A 14,804-nucleotide genomic window follows, 5' to 3' on the forward strand; every position below is an offset into this window, starting at 1 on the left:
CCCCCCGCGGCGTGAAAGGGGAGAACCCGTGACCCCTCCGCCTGCCCGGTTCAGGAGAGAAATGGAGCCGGCTGTAGTTGTGAACACTCATTTATTTACACATTGTCATCGGCAGGCAAATAACCCAGCCCAGCCTATTCGAGGGTACAGAACCTGAAGACCATTCCCTTCTCCAGAACTCCCGAGGCCTGGGAGAACCAGGGAGTTTAGGCTTCAGCTCAAAAGCTAAGAACTAAATTCAAAGTCTTTATCTGATTTCTTCCAAAAAGCCCATTTTGTTAAGTACTCAGACTCCTCAGCTCTGCCCCCATTCATACTTTTTGCTCTCCTACTGCCTACCCACCCAAGATTGTTAATAACAGCAATAACAACAATAATACAGTAATAATATTAATAATACTTCACATTTGTACGAAGCTTACAGAATGTTTTCACATATAGCATCTCATCTGAGCCTCCCAACAGTTCTGTGAGGTAGATATTCTCACCTCCCTTTTTAAAGACGGGGTAACTGAGGCTCAGAGAGGGAACAGGATTTGCTCAAGGCCACACAGCTAGTTAGTGGTAAAGCTAGGACTTGATCCCAGCACCCCATGTTCAAGTCCAGTGTTCCAACACCACAGCTACCACTGTAAAGTGGAGTGATATTTCTTACCCCCGTCAGGCCTGAGGGTTGGCCTAAGGAGAGAGGAGGCTGAGACTTCTCAGACTAGGGCAGGGAAGGACTCAGCAATGTCGGGGGGAGTCCGGGTACTTGGCCTTCAACTCCTGTTTGAACTGGCGGTAAAGAATCTTATTGTGCTGATTTTCGGCTTCTTTTTGGGGATGGAACTTCAGGGCTTCTTTGAAGCCCTTATGAACCAGGAAACCTTCGTTCAGCACCTCAAAATCAAATCCTGCCACGTGCAGCTCACAGGCCTGTGGGGGGAGAGACAGGTCAGCAAAGTTTGATGACATTCCTGGGGCCAAGACTGACATCCCTAAAACTGACTCCAGTATCCCCACTCCTCTAGCGGCATCCTGGATCTTCCACAACATCCAGCTACTACTGAACTATGCTCCTGTCACAATGCTCCCTTTCCATACAGGGCCACTCATAGCTCCCTGACCCCACCACCCTCCCAGCCCCATTTCCCTGCCGTCTCCCTTATAGGTACCTGGCTGATGCGATTGAAACCGTACTGCCGAAAGCGCTCGTCGAAGGTGGGAACCTTGCCTCCAGCCACGTAGAATGGCTCCCAGGGGTCCTGCCAAGGCACCACGTAGGCAGGCCTCAGCAAGGTCTCTTCAGGGAGGTTGACCCAGCGGGAGTAGTTGGTGGGCGCCTGGCAGGGCGTGCACAACCCATAATAGAAGGGCCGCACCTCGCCCACCTGGTAGAGCTGCAGCAGTTCATTCTTATTTGTGGGCATGCGACGGGCTCGGCGGATCTCAAAGGCAGGCACCACCAGCGCCGTCCCTGCCCACTGCTTGCTCTGATCCAGCATTTCCCGCAGGCCTCTCCACAGTCCCTCGCTGGGCATCATGTCCACATCTATTACTAGGGCATAGTTGGCCCCCTCACGAGCCAGATTCCTCAGCAGGTTATTGGGGTAGGAGACGTTGGTACCCAGCGCGTAATTGATCCCGGGCTGGGCAACCCTGGTTAGCTTGTCAAAAACCTCCTGGCAGGACCGCAGCAGGGCGAACTCCCCCGGCTCTCGGGGATCGGGCACAGCGGCCTCGTAGCGCGAGGGGCACACAAGGTGCAAGGCGACTCTGGCACGCAAATCGGGGCAGTGGCTGCTCAGCGCATAGGTCAGCACCGTGGCCAGCTGCGCCTCCTCCCTGGTGGCGGCAAACACCGACACGGATAGCGGGCCCTCCCAGCGCTCCAACAGGCCAGACAGATGCAGCAGGTTGTCCACGCTGGCGTGCGTGGCCAGGATCACATCATTGGGGTCCATGGTGGTCTTCAGTAGGCCCCTATAGACGCGGTAGTCGCCGCTGGCGTCCAGGACGCCTCCGGAGGCCAGCGCGGCACGGAGCTGCGCCTTGACCTGGTCCACGGACCGCGGGGACGGGGGAAAGAACTCAAAATACTGGTCTTGCTCCTCCTGTCCGTGCAGCCCGGACAGCAGCGACAGGTAGAGTAGCTGCAGCATCGCCACCAGCATTAGCGCGGCCAGCAGCAGCTGGTAGAAGGCGCACCGGATGGCGTAGGACATCTGCATGGTTCTCGGGGCTCGGGGCGCGCAGCAGGGACCACCGGGCCACAGCCTGGCCAGCCTCCGCAAGCCCGGATTTACCGCAGCCTGCCGAGCGCAGCCGAAGCGAGCCGAGGCGAGCCGAGCCCCGCGCACAGCCCCTCCCGCCGCACGGGCCTCAGGGCTGGCCAGGGCGCCCCCTGCACGCTTGGAGGAGCTACTGCACCCGCGCCCGCGCGGCGCGCTTTGCAAACGCTGCATGTGCCCGCGGCCGCACCGCGGGGATCCCAGCGATCGCACCCGCTCCCTCCCGGTCAGCGCGCGACCCTCCTCGACCAAGCGCGTCCCGAAACCTTGGCGCGCTCGCCCCGGACTCGGGGATGGGAAACCGAGGCAGAGCTCAGCTGCGGCTTGGTGAAGGATGGTCCGGGTTCTTGGCTGCGGCGGGAGGAAAGGAACACACACGAAAAACCCCTTTTTTTCTGCTGTCCCTCCCTACGGTAGATCCTTCAAGAGCCGCACCGAAAAATAGGTGGGGGGGGCTCAGAGGGCGCGGAGGAGATAAGAGATAAGGCAATTTGGAAAAGAGCGCTTTTACGTGGGACGAGGTGGCCGAGTGGTTAAGGCGATGGACTGCTAATCCATTGTGCTTTGCACGCGTGGGTTCGAATCCCATCCTCGTCGGTCGCCTTTTACAAGGAGATAACGCTTTCTTTTCTACATCGCCCCGGACCGGAGCGCCACCGTGTTCACCACGCATCTCCTCTCCCTGCAGGCGCTGCATACTCTGTACCTAAACCTTCCGGACAGCAGTTGGAGGTGCACTTTCCTTTTCCTTACACCGAGGGCCCAGGGTTCGGTGGCACTTTGAAGACCAGAACCGGAATTCTGGCCAAGGCCAAATAGGGGCCAATATATTAATCAGAGAAGCACTCCCGGAAGCGCCCCCTCCCTACTAAAGTAGTGGAACTTAAGGGTGGTGGTGGTGGTTAGGGTGGCGTTTGATCATTTAAATTACTACTCCATTCAGCCCAATGATTTTCCTCCCTGCAGCAATTCTCTCAGGAGGAAGACCTTGTATCCACACACCTCCTTCCTGAAGACAGACACACACACACATACACACACACAAGCAGGAGGTCTTGAATATTCCAACACCAGCCTTATGCAGAAGGTGCTTAATGAGTGTGGAATAACTGATCCTTGGATTCTTTAGAAGAGGAGAGGTTGTGGGGAAGGGCAGGTACTTTGACTCATAGATCCATTATAGGTAATAACTATTCGAGCGCTGTCAATCTTGGGAAGGTGCTCTGGGACAGACTGGGGAGGGCCAGGAGGGCAGGGGTAAGGTGTTCTCACTACTACACAGGTGAGAACCAAGGTTGTTGAGTTGAAGAGTGACCAGGAGACCTATATTCCACAGCCCCCAGCAGTAACACCTACTGAGCTGCTCAGACCAGGAACTGATAGGCAGCAGGATGTGGCCTTGCAGGAGACACAGGTATGGTCCTTGCAGGTGTTCATTGGTGACCCGTGCCAGAGGAGAAAGGTCCACACAGGTCCTTTCAGCACAGACCTTGCAAACTGGAGGCTCAGAAGCCAGATGTGGTGTCATTTGGGTTTTCTTTGACCTGCTCAGTGTTTAAAAGGACCATTTGAATTACATTAGTTGTTAACTTTGGTGAATCAGGAGATTTCATATAAAATCCACATTTCCAACTTTTGTTTTAACTCCTGGAAAATCTGGCAATGCCAGGCCTGCATTCCCTCAGGGTGACAAATGGCCAGAGCATGAGTGATTCCCCCTTTGCAAACAGTCTTCTCTTTGCAGAAGTTTCAACCCTACACTTTGCCTGTACACCCCTATGAGCATTTGTGTTTCATCTACGGCACTCATACAATACCTATTTTCTACCTCAATTTGCTGGGGCACAACACTCAATTTTCTGCCCACAACACCCTTCTCTCACCCGCTGCAGTGCTAGCCACACAGCAGGCATCCATTCATGTTTGTTGAATGAGTAAATCAGAGGCTTCTGAAGTGTTCTCAGGGGTTCTAGTCTAAGGGGTGGACTGAAAAACAGTGCCTGGGCTTGGCAGGCGTCAAGGAAAGCTACATGGAAGGGGCCGGAGAAAGGCCCAGAGCCTCTGTTCTGGGCAGAGAGGCCTGGCCAGGGTGAGGGGCTGGCTGTGATAGAGTGGGACCTGAGACATTCAAAGAGCAGAGCTAAAAACCAATAATAAGGGGTCTGCTTCCTGCACACCTTGCCCTATGCAGCTCAGGGAATGTTCGCAGAAGGCAGGAAGGCAAGTGGGCAGCAAGGCTGGTGCCTAAAATGGCAAAAAAAAACCCACCCTGCTTTTCTCTGGGCTGCGCAGGGCAGTGCAGTGTGTGGTGAAGCAGGCCTCTCCTCTGTCCCTCTAGTCTAGAGAATCAGCTGACTGTGTAAATCTCCATTTCTGAGGAGGGGAAGCCTGGAGTGGCAGCGGAGACCCATGGAAGGGAAGAGGAGAGTCGTCCATGCAGCCAGGTGCTCTGCCTAGAAGTACAGGGCTCCCTGCAGGCCAATACCCCTAGCCATCACAGGGATGCCCACAAATCCCTGCCCCTCTCAGGCCCTCAGTCCTCCCATCTGCCAAATGGGTTCAGTCATCCCCTCCCCATCTAGCTCATTGAGGCCAATAGAGCTGAAAGTACTTTGGAAAGAAAGACTCGGTGACTTCACTATACAAATGAAGATTGTTATTGGACCCAGGGGCAGGGGCAGAGAGAAACAGCAGAAAGGTGGAGTAAGTGCTCAGGGCTCTGCCTTGAGCCCCTGGAGGAAGACAAGCAGGAATGGGGCAGGGAGAACAGCACCTACAGGGAGGAGGGAGGTGGGGCTGGGTCCCAGCTCTGCCAGGAATTGGCCACTTACCCCTGGACTCAGTTTCCTCACCCATACAAGGGGGAAGCACAGTCCCTGCCTGGCTCCCTCCAGGGTCCTCAGTGCGGCCTTCCGAGAGCAGGTGTGGGAGAGCTTTGCGGACTGGAAAGCGCCGTGTGCACACCCCGGCTAACTACAGACCTGGGACTCGGCCTAGCTGGGCTCTGGGAGTAGAGGGGGTAAATGTTGCCAACAAAAACACTGAGGCCCAGGGGGTCCCGCAAGCACCCTCAGATCCATAACACCTGCTCTCCCTCCCTGCTCCCTCAACTTCCCTGGCGCCCTCTGTCCTGGGGCCTGAGAGACTTGACTGTGGGGTCCCTGAGGCCTGGGGAGAGGAAGAGTTCCTGCCATGGGCTGGCCCACACTCCCACTCTGAACCTGAGGCTGGGGCCACACCAACCAGACCCTCGGCAGAGCCCCGCTGTGGCCTCAGGCCCCTCGGACAGCAGGTCTCTTCCTTGTGATTAACAAGTAAATGCACCAGGGCCCTGACCCTCGGCCCTCCTTCCGATTGCCACCCTTTCAATGAGGTCTTGTGTGCTTCTGGATAGTCCACCTCTGTGTGTCGCCTCCATCCTGGGTGAGGGCTGAAATGACCAGTGGTGAATTCTTCCTCGCAGCACCCCAAGTGGCTACCAGCCCGGGAAGGAGACAGCACCCGCCTCCTCCTGGCACCCCCAGACTCAGGGGCCCCAGCCCCACAGAGGCTTGAGCCTGGCTCGCCATTCCTGTGCGCTGGGTCTCAGCTCCGGCTCCGAAGGGGCAGTGAGAGGAGAGCTGCTGGAGAGCCCGACACGGAGCCTTCAGAGCAGCGCCTTGAAGAGGAAGGAGAGGGAGGCTCCACAGGACAGCCCCAGGGCCAGGAAGAAGGTCATGAGGGCGCCGGCCACCTCCCTCTCGTGTGGCAGCACCTGCCTAGAACACACAGGGTTAGGAGCTCTTAGAAAATGCCTGGCCAAACCTGGACCCAGCCCCGGTGGCCCCTGCCCTCCCTACAAGACGCCTGAGTTCTAGTCTGGGCTGACCCAACCTCTGGGCCACGGCGATTAGGCCCTTCTCTCTGGATTTGTTTCCTAATCGGTGAAATGAGGACCCTGGACAAGGACATCTCTGGGTCCCCTGGGGTCCAGTATTATAGGATTCTAGATTCAACTGCTTCCCTCTCAATAAATTGCCCCCAAACTGCCTGTCCCTGTCACCTCTCTGGATTCTCAACCCCACTGTTCCTATAGTAAATAACCCATGAACCCTGCTTCTGAGCAAAACTTTAGCTCTGCTTCAACTGGGAATTTGGGGAGTAGCTAGGCCCTAAGAAATGACATTCTAACCCGTTTCTTTCACAGACGGGGAAACTGAGGGCTGGAAAGGAGGCCCCAGAACCAGTGCCTGGGCGACTTCACTAGGCAGGAACTTCCCCAGGAGAGTCACCTTCTCCCAGCTCCTGCAGCGAAGGCCTGACCCAAAGGGTGGCGCCAGTGAGGCCTGGAGACAGCTGGAGCCGGGCTGGCCAGAGCGGAAAGAGCCCTCCCTTGCAGGCTGTCCCCCCTCAAAGAACTAACCCACCTCCCCACTCGCAGGCCCTCCAGGCTGTCCCCAGACCTGGGCGCCAGGCACATGGTGAGGGACACCAGGTAGCCGTTGGAAACAGCGAAGAGCAGCATGAAGGTGATGAAGTAGGCGTCCTGCGGGAAGATGGTGGGCAGCCGGGACCGCTGGGGCACGTGGCACAGCATGAAGAGCGGAATGAACAGGGCGCGCAGGCAGACCAGCAGGGGCAGCAGCCGGCTGTCCTGGTCCGGCTGCGGCAGAAGCTGGGGTCAGCGCGGGCCCTGGGAGCAGGGTCTCTACCGCAGGGGACCCCCCTCACTTTCCCTGAGCTACCCTGCATGAGCCAGTGAGGACCCAGCTCTTGGGCCTCTGCAGAGTAAGGGACTGGGCCAAGGCCACCCAGCAAGCAAGGACCAGCCTTCAGCTCGTGGTCTCTCCATGGCAGGACTGGTAGAGGCCTTAGGCAGCATCTTTGGTTTTCAAACTCAGTTCCTCCAAACACCCCTGGGGGTTCCACAGACCCCTCTGGGGCAGATGGGGTTGCTGAACAGGATTGGAAGCTGGGGATCCAGGCCCCCTCCTGCTTGGATCAGAGCAGCTCCTCTTTTATCAACTTTATTTGTTATGTCTCCTTGAAAGATTTCACTTAATGAAGCAGCACATTGGCTCAGAGCAATCCAAACACTAGGAATTTTGTGTCCCCGCACATGGTGTAAGAACCTCTTCGCAACAGTCTCAGCACCAAGGGCTGGGCTCTGGGCTGGATGCTGAGGACACAGGTCAATTGGACATAGTTTCTGCTTTCAAGGAGCTCACAGTCCAAGCCTGGGTTGTGTACCTCTTGGGGTGAGGTGCTCACTGCCACCTGGCAGGTTGTCCCCTTGCCAGGCCCAGACCGGTTAGACTGTGGGAAATCACTTTTCTGTGCTCTTTCACCCCCTGTGATCCCCAGCTGCTTCCTAAAACCATCAGATCACCCCGCCCAGATGCTCACCCACAGGAAGTAAGAGGTCAGGCTCCGTCCCAGCCAGTCCATGATGTTGAAGAGGAGGAAGCAGCAGATGGGGTTGAAGAACTGACCTGGGAGGGAGAGAGGCTTGCCCTGGTCCCAACTCCCCTCTTCCTTCCCTCCCCTTCACTCCCCTGCCTGGCCCTCTGCTGCTTCCCAGCACTCACTCCACTTCCCAGGACTGGTGGAGCTGGTCACCATGGCTGTGATGGCAGGGAAGACAGACAGGGTGACTGTGAAGACCAACACAAGGCACAGCGCCGTCAGCCAGATCTGGGAGCCGGAGGCAGGGGTGTGAGCAGTGGGGGCAGACCTGGGGCCTAACACTCAGCCCCGACCCTCCTGCCCGAGCCCTGGTGCGGGAGCAGGACACCTGGGGCCTGGCTCAGCTGTGTCCCCAACCCACTATGACCTGTCACCTTGGGGTGGACAAGGTGAGTACTAAGGCCCATTCCATTCTGAGTCTCTGGGTATGGTGGTTGGGGGTTATATCCAAGCCAAACCTTTCGGAAGACAATGAACACGGAAGGTTTTCCTGGCTTCTGGGGTTCCTCTGGCTCCAGCTCTGACTCCTTCTCAGGGTCAAGATTCAGAGTCAGGGCTGTCTTCTGGGGGCTGTTGGGAATCCCATTCTTCTCACCTGGGGCAAGAGGGGAGGGCAGGGTCATATTTGTGACCCTTACCTGTGGCAGGGAGATTCCCAGCAATTAAAACAGTGACCCTCCTTCAGCCCAGGGTGCAGGCAAAGAGAATTAACAATGGAAATATGCTCAGCTACTATTTATTAAGCACATACACGTGCCAGGCAGATTAAGCGCCTTGAATGGATTATTATCTCACTGCCATTGCTCTACAAATAAGGAAACGGAGGCTCAGAGGGGTTAAGTGATTTGGCTAAGGTCACACAGCTTGGATGTTGTGAAGCCAGAATTCGAACTTGGATGCATTTGGATCCAGAACTTGCATGTCTGAGTTCTACTGCCTCCCCATTTTATAGACGAGGAATCCAAGGCCCAAAAGGCAAAGGGATGACTTTAACCCCCTGACTTCATTTGTGATTTTCTTTCTGCCTCTCATACGAGGCTACTACTAGGGGCGAGGGCTGTAGTTGGGGACAGAGAAGAAATCTTTCCCTGTGGAGGTGGATCTAGCTTCCTCTGGGTCTCTACCTTCCCAGCAGGGTCCAGGGCTCACCAGACTGGAGGAGCTCAGCTTTGGTCTCCAGCTCCTGACCTTGTGCCAGCGACGGTTTCTTGGCCAGATAGTAGCGAGCGAGCTCCTGCAGAAGGAAAGCGTTGGTCCTGCCTTGCTTGGTTGAGGTATCTGGATCTCTCCACACCCTGTTGGCTTAGAGGCTGGGGTCCCTCAGTGGCTGACTCCTTTGGGGATCAGGACTGGGGCCAGGTCCCCTCTACCTCCCCTGGCATATCTTGGGGCCTCAGACTCAGGGCAGGTCTGTATCTGAGATGCTCTGAAGTGCAGCCTTGAGCTCCAGGCCAGGCTCACCATGTGGGGCAGACTCAGGTAACACACGATGGACACGAAGATGCCCACACAGGGCGTGATGAAGTACCCCAAGGCGGAGGTCTGCGCATCCACGCCACCTGTGCGGAAACTTCAGCTGCAGCAGTAGATGGCTCGGCCCACATCCCATTATGACCCTCTCAGACTCATCTCCCGGTCTCTTCCACTCCTCTCACTGACAAACTCAGGAATCTTGCGCAGGGCCCCAGGCCAGCCCTTCACTTCTCTCACTCTTCCCTACATGCCATTTTTTGTGTGCACTTACTATGTGCTTACTATTATTGCATGCTCCTTACAGTCTGAGGATGGAGCTTAACCATTTTGGTGGGGAAACTGACACAGGTTAGGTGCCGTGTCCAATGCCTCTGGCTAAGGAGCAGCCGAACTGGGATTTGAACACAAGTCTATCTGAATCCCAAACCTGTTCCTCCTTCCCTTAACCTCACCTACCACATACCAGTGTTGGCCTCAGGAATCCTGCCCCTGGCTCCAAGTTAACCCAATCCTCACCCAGTCACTCTCTCACTGTAGAAGCCAAGAGCCCTGTTCCCTACCCTAAACCCAATCCCCAGCTCCCATCACCCCCTCACCTCTGTCTCCACCTAGAACCCAAGGCATCTCACTCCTGGCTCACTCTCCCTACCCCCCAGAATCACAGAAGCCACCCTTCCCCTCCAGCCACCCAAGTCTACTCACTGGCCATGGACATGAGCATGGCAAGAGCAGCAAAGATTCCAGCCAGGCCCTGGCCGCTGAGGAAGAGGGTGCTGTAGGTGGAAGGCATGGTGCCCAGCTGCCCAAAGAGACTGCCCTGCAGAACTGCACAGAAGGCTGTAGAGGGACAAGAATGGGGGCTGTCACTCAACTAGGCAGGTCTCAGGGGCTCCCTGGAGGAGGTGTCGGCAGGATGCACAGCAGACTCTGGATGAGGTTGGCAGGCATAAGACTCCTGCCACTCTGGTGTAACAACCCTCATTCACTCCTCTTCTGAGGTGCATCCATAGACCTGCAGGCCTAGGGGCCCAGAGGCCAGTTCTTAAGTCACTGTAGGGCCTGTCACAAGTGACTTTTCCCCTCCCTCTGGGTCTCAGTTTCTCATCAGGAATATGGATGTTGCTGCTGCTGTCTTCCCTTTTTGGATACATTGGGCCCTTTCAGTTATAAAAAAGAGGGTGGGCTGAAGTCCCGGGTGGGCTGGGCTGGGCAGGGAAGTGGGCAGGGGCAGGGGTGCTCACAGTTGATGAACCAGACAGAGGCCATGGTGATGGAGAAGAAGGGTCCAGGTCTCATGTCCACCTTGACCAACATCGCCGTCAGGGCAAAGAGCAGTAGGATGACCAGCAGGCTGCCCAGAATCCGCACTGTCTCAGGGATGCTGCTCAAAGGGGGGGGGCAGAGTGGGCATCAGCTGGGCCCGGGCCGGGCAGAGGGAGATGGGCAAGAGGTTCAGCCCAGGGCTGAACAGTGGGGATGGGGGAGCTGCAGGGGGCATGGAGGAAGGATGGGAGGTCTTCCCTGGGCTCAGAGGGAGCTGCCTCAACAGAAGTAGGGCACGGACAACAGGGGATGGCCTGGGAGGCAGCCCAAGGGCGGGCGTCTCACCACTGGTACAGGAAGGAGTTGAGGAGTGTGAAGAGCAGCAGGGGCAGCTGGGACAGCAGCGTCACCCAGTTGTTGAAGTTGAAAGTGTCCGCAGGGCCAGTGTGGTTGGTGCCCAAGGTCCTGGCAGTGCTGTTGGCCCCCGCCAGCCGCCCCTGAAAGTACTGCCAGGGTTCCAGAAGAGAGAGGACAGAGTCACCCTTAGGAATCCCCCAGCCTCCCCAGTGCACCTTACCCCCCTTGGGATGACTCGGTTAATTTCTGTGGGGACTGTCTGTTTGTCCTTGTACTGTTTCCAGCACCTGGCACAGTTGGAGCTCAGTGAATGTGCATTGAATTGAATGGCTGAAGTCTGGAACAGAGGCCATGCCGTAAGAACCCCCAACTTGGGCCTGCTCCATCTCCAGATCACCCCTCCTCTGCAGTGCCCTGGTTCCAGCCCCACCCCCACTCCTGCAGCAGCTTCCAGGTTCCTGAGTATTTATTGAGCTACAGTAAGCCAGGCTCTGGCCTAGGTTCTCTCTGGAACACACACCCTGCTTAACTCCCCCTTCCCAATGCCCATGCCTACAGGGCAAAGCCTATTTGGGGCCCTTCAGAACCAGACCCTGCCTCCTTTCTGTGCCCCATCTCCTGCTTTGTTCCCCTAAGCTCCAGGCATCCCTTTCTCTGAATGAGCTGGCATTCCCCTGAAAGGCTTCCATCTCCTCTGCAAGGCTCTCTCCACTTCCTGCCACCTTCTCAAATGCTTCAGTACCCTTCTCCCAAGTTACAAATCACCTGTTCTCTGAAGCAGAAGGAATTGTTCCCTCCCCTGGGGACCCACAGGACTCTGCTCCAAGCCCGGCATGCCACGGTCATGTTACTTTATTAATAGCTCTTTGGCACCCATCTTGCTTTCCAGACCAGGGTCTGATTCAGTTTTGGGTCTCCAGGGCCCAGCACCGAGCCAGGCACCGAGCACCTGGAAAGTTGCTGTCCCGAATATCTATGAATAACTCAGTCCCAAAGAGAACATTTCTGCCTTCCCTCGAAAGAACTCCGTGAGGCTGGAGCCTTCCTCCATTACGTTTCCTCCTGCACCCCCAGCGCCAAGACCGGGCCTGGCCCACACTAACTAGTGCACATTAACAACGGGGCCTAGGTGCACAACAGCTATTTGTCGGACAAGGGAATGTAATTCCTGTTTTGAAGAAAACCAAAGGCTTGGGAGTGTGACTAGCCCAGGAGTAATGACATGCGGGGGGGGGGGGGGGGGGGGAGGTGCCACAGGACTCCCTGAGCTGGTGGCCTTGCCCCTCTAGGATGGGGCATCCCTGAGAGAGGCACCTCCCCTCTCAGAGGCTGCACGTTTCGGGGGACACTTGGGCATAATGAGGACTAAAGCGGCGTGGTAGGGAAAGCGCCTGGAGGGACAGCGGGTGGCCGTGGCCGTGGGGCTGTCACTCCAGCCGGGAGTCTCACCGGGATGGCCGTGATGAAGAAGTTCCAGGGAAGGAGAGTGCCCAGGCCAAGGATAAAGAAGCTGATCCCGACAAGGTGGTAGCTGTGGGGACCATGCAGAAGGTCACCCCGAGGACGCAGCTCCTCCACTCCTTCCTCCCCTCGGGAGAGCGGCCTACAGCCCCCATCGCGCGGCCCGGGCAGCGGCGGGAGGCGGCTGATGGGAATTGTAGTTCTATCCGGTCTTCTTTGCGCCTTAGAGCAACCAAAAGAAGGCCACCCGGGTTTCCGTGCGCACCCCACCCGGTCCCCAACTTGCCTGTCCTGCGGGGTGGCTCCTCGCGCCATGGCCGCCCAGCGGGATGCGCCTGGGTGGGAGAGAGGTGGGGTGCCGCACCTGCACCTGCACCTGCACCTGCGCCTGCACCTGCGCCTGCGCCTGCGCCTGCGCCGGCCGAGGACCCGGGCACCCGGGACGCTGGTTCTTGCCGGCGGTGGGCAGAGGGGGGGGTCGGGTCTCCCCGAAAGCGGAGGGCAGAGGCTCGAGTGGGGGAAGGGAGTCGCTGGCCCGTTTCCCAAGGTCTAACCCTCCGCTGGCTCGGGCCTCAGCCCCGCCCCTCTCAGCCCCCCGGGTCAAGGGCTGCGCGCGTGGTCCTCGAACGGCGGCGCGTTCCCGGAGCGCCCGGCGGCGCGCGCCGCCCGCTGGGCTTCCAGGCGCCTGGGCCGGGAGGGTGCCCGCGCCGCCTCCCCGCTCCGCGGGCGCCTGTCGCGTTCCCTGCGGGCCGGGCAAGGGGCGGCCCACCCCTCCCCTGGCCGAGAGCCCGGGAGCTGACCTGGCGCGGTCTCCGCGCTCCGCCTCCGCCGAGGGGCTGCGGGAGCCGCGCCCGCGCCCCCTACCGTGGGAGCGGCGGTCGAGGCTGTAACCCGAGAGGGGCCTGCGCCGGGAAGCCCCAGGCGCCGTGGGTCGCCGGCGGCCCTGGCTGGCTGCGCCGAGCTGGGTGCTTCCGGAGGCCGAGGCCAGGGCCGGGTGCGGTGCCGGCCGGGGCGGGGGGGCAGACGCGCCCTTCCACTGCCGCGCGGGCCTGGGCCCCGGTGGCGCGCCCAAGCGCGCTTCCCGCCGGCCCTGGGGCTGAGCTGGGCCCCCCGAGCAGCGAGGGGTTCGGCAGAGGCTCGGAGGAAGGGGTGGCCCGCTGGTGGGCCCCGGCTCCTGCCTCAGACTCGCCTCGTGCCCTTCCGCCACTGCAGCTAAAAAAAGGAAAAATTAAAAAAAAAATCACGTTCGGCGGTCCCAGGTCACATCACATCAAACTTACTCACGTGCACCCACCTCCCTCTTGTCCCGTGAAAAACTCTGAAAGACTGCAGGCCGCAGTGATTTTGAAATTACCTTGGCCTAGCGCGTGCAGCTGCGGGTGGGCTTGTTTCCTCCGCAACCACCGCGCATGCAGAGGATGCGGAACTGAGAGGCTCTAAATCAGACTGTTTTCCTGATGCAATTGTAGGGCCACCCCCAGGTTACTGGTGTGTCTCTTCTCCAGCCGGCCGCGTCCGCGGGCACAGGCCGTGCCTGCGGGGTTCAGGGTTTGACCTGCAGACACCGGCGCCGCAGCCGGTGCGTGGCCGGAGCTTGCAAATGCCCGTGAAGGACCCGGTCGCGGCGACACGCGGGCCTGGGGAGAGCAGCGCCGGCTTTGCATCGCCCTGGAAGAGGGGGCTCCCTTTCCACTCCGCCTTCAAGCCTTCGCAGTATCAAGGGGGCGAGTCTCCATTCAGGGCTAACATGTTTCTAACACCCGTAAATCTCTCCCTGTCTAACAAAGAGCCGGCCTCAGGGCCTCTGCTGACAGTTTTATCTACACAGAAATGAGTAACTTATGTTTCTTCTCGCTCCTTTTACAGCTGCTTTATTTTTAGGGCTATATTCATGCTAGTTTTCTATATATGGTGATGATATGCACTACTCTTTGCAAAGTAAAATTATGTGTAGTTTAATAGATGAACTTATACATTTATTTAAATTAAATACAATTTATAATTAAAATTTAAGACACTAGAGTTAAATACAAATTAATTAATATAAATTTATTAAAGCAACTTTTCAGAATTTATTTACATTTAAAATCAATTTGTTTATAAACTTAATATAAGTTAAAATTATTTATGAAAAACAGGTCATTTAAAGAAAATTAGGGAAATGGCAGTGCAGGTGGGGCACAGCAGTGACACAAGTTTCCAAGGAAGCACGTGAGGCCCTGAGGCTGGGGGAAGGCAGCGTTCCTTGAGACTGCGTGCAAAGAGGACTGAGGGCATTTCAGGGAGAGAACAGCCTGTACCAAGACCAGGGACGTGAGAATGTTGACACATTCCGGGACATAGAAATAGGTCCCTTTGGCAGGCTCCATGGAAGGACAGGGCAGAGGCTCAGCAACAGCCGGGCTGGTTATGACAGGCCCAAGGGCTGAGAAAGGAGTTTGGATTCCATTTTAAAGGAGAGGTTCTCAGTTCAATCAGACTCAGTCACCCTTGTAATAACAAATATTTTGTTACTATCCTGCAATGAGATTA

At 57.2% G+C, this 14,804-nt stretch overlaps 2 protein-coding genes and 1 non-coding gene across 3 annotated transcripts; 1 reads left to right on the forward strand and 2 right to left on the reverse strand.

Annotated features, from left to right (window-relative positions):
• Positions 1-74: 74 nt before the first annotated feature.
• Positions 75-2,300, reverse strand: B4GAT1 (beta-1,4-glucuronyltransferase 1). Its single transcript, XM_016208305.2, has 2 exons — positions 1,158-2,300; positions 75-918 (listed from the first exon to the last, which is right to left on the reverse strand). The coding sequence occupies exons 1-2, from the start codon at positions 2,211-2,213 to the stop codon at positions 727-729; spliced, it is 1,248 nt and encodes a 415-aa protein (XP_016063791.1). The 5' UTR covers positions 2,214-2,300; the 3' UTR covers positions 75-726.
• A 488-nt stretch (positions 2,301-2,788) lies between these two features.
• On the forward strand, positions 2,789-2,870 carry TRNAS-GCU (transfer RNA serine (anticodon GCU)). The gene has a single exon. It is a non-coding gene; the product is annotated as a tRNA-Ser (tRNA).
• Positions 2,871-5,835: 2,965 nt separating this feature from the next.
• Positions 5,836-12,620, reverse strand: SLC29A2 (solute carrier family 29 member 2). Its single transcript, XM_016208364.2, has 11 exons — positions 12,261-12,620; positions 10,800-10,960; positions 10,433-10,572; positions 9,894-10,028; positions 9,180-9,277; positions 8,868-8,952; positions 8,177-8,313; positions 7,841-7,946; positions 7,659-7,744; positions 6,716-6,915; positions 5,836-6,031 (listed from the first exon to the last, which is right to left on the reverse strand). Exons 1-11 carry the CDS (start codon positions 12,585-12,587, stop codon positions 5,920-5,922), a joined length of 1,587 nt encoding a protein of 528 aa, XP_016063850.2. The 5' UTR covers positions 12,588-12,620; the 3' UTR covers positions 5,836-5,919.
• Positions 12,621-14,804: the final 2,184 nt, after the last annotated feature.

This window comes from Miniopterus natalensis, chromosome 11, assembly GCF_054644295.1.
Source record: "Miniopterus natalensis isolate mMinNat1 chromosome 11, mMinNat1.hap1, whole genome shotgun sequence".
Taxonomy (NCBI): domain Eukaryota; kingdom Metazoa; phylum Chordata; class Mammalia; order Chiroptera; family Miniopteridae; genus Miniopterus; species Miniopterus natalensis.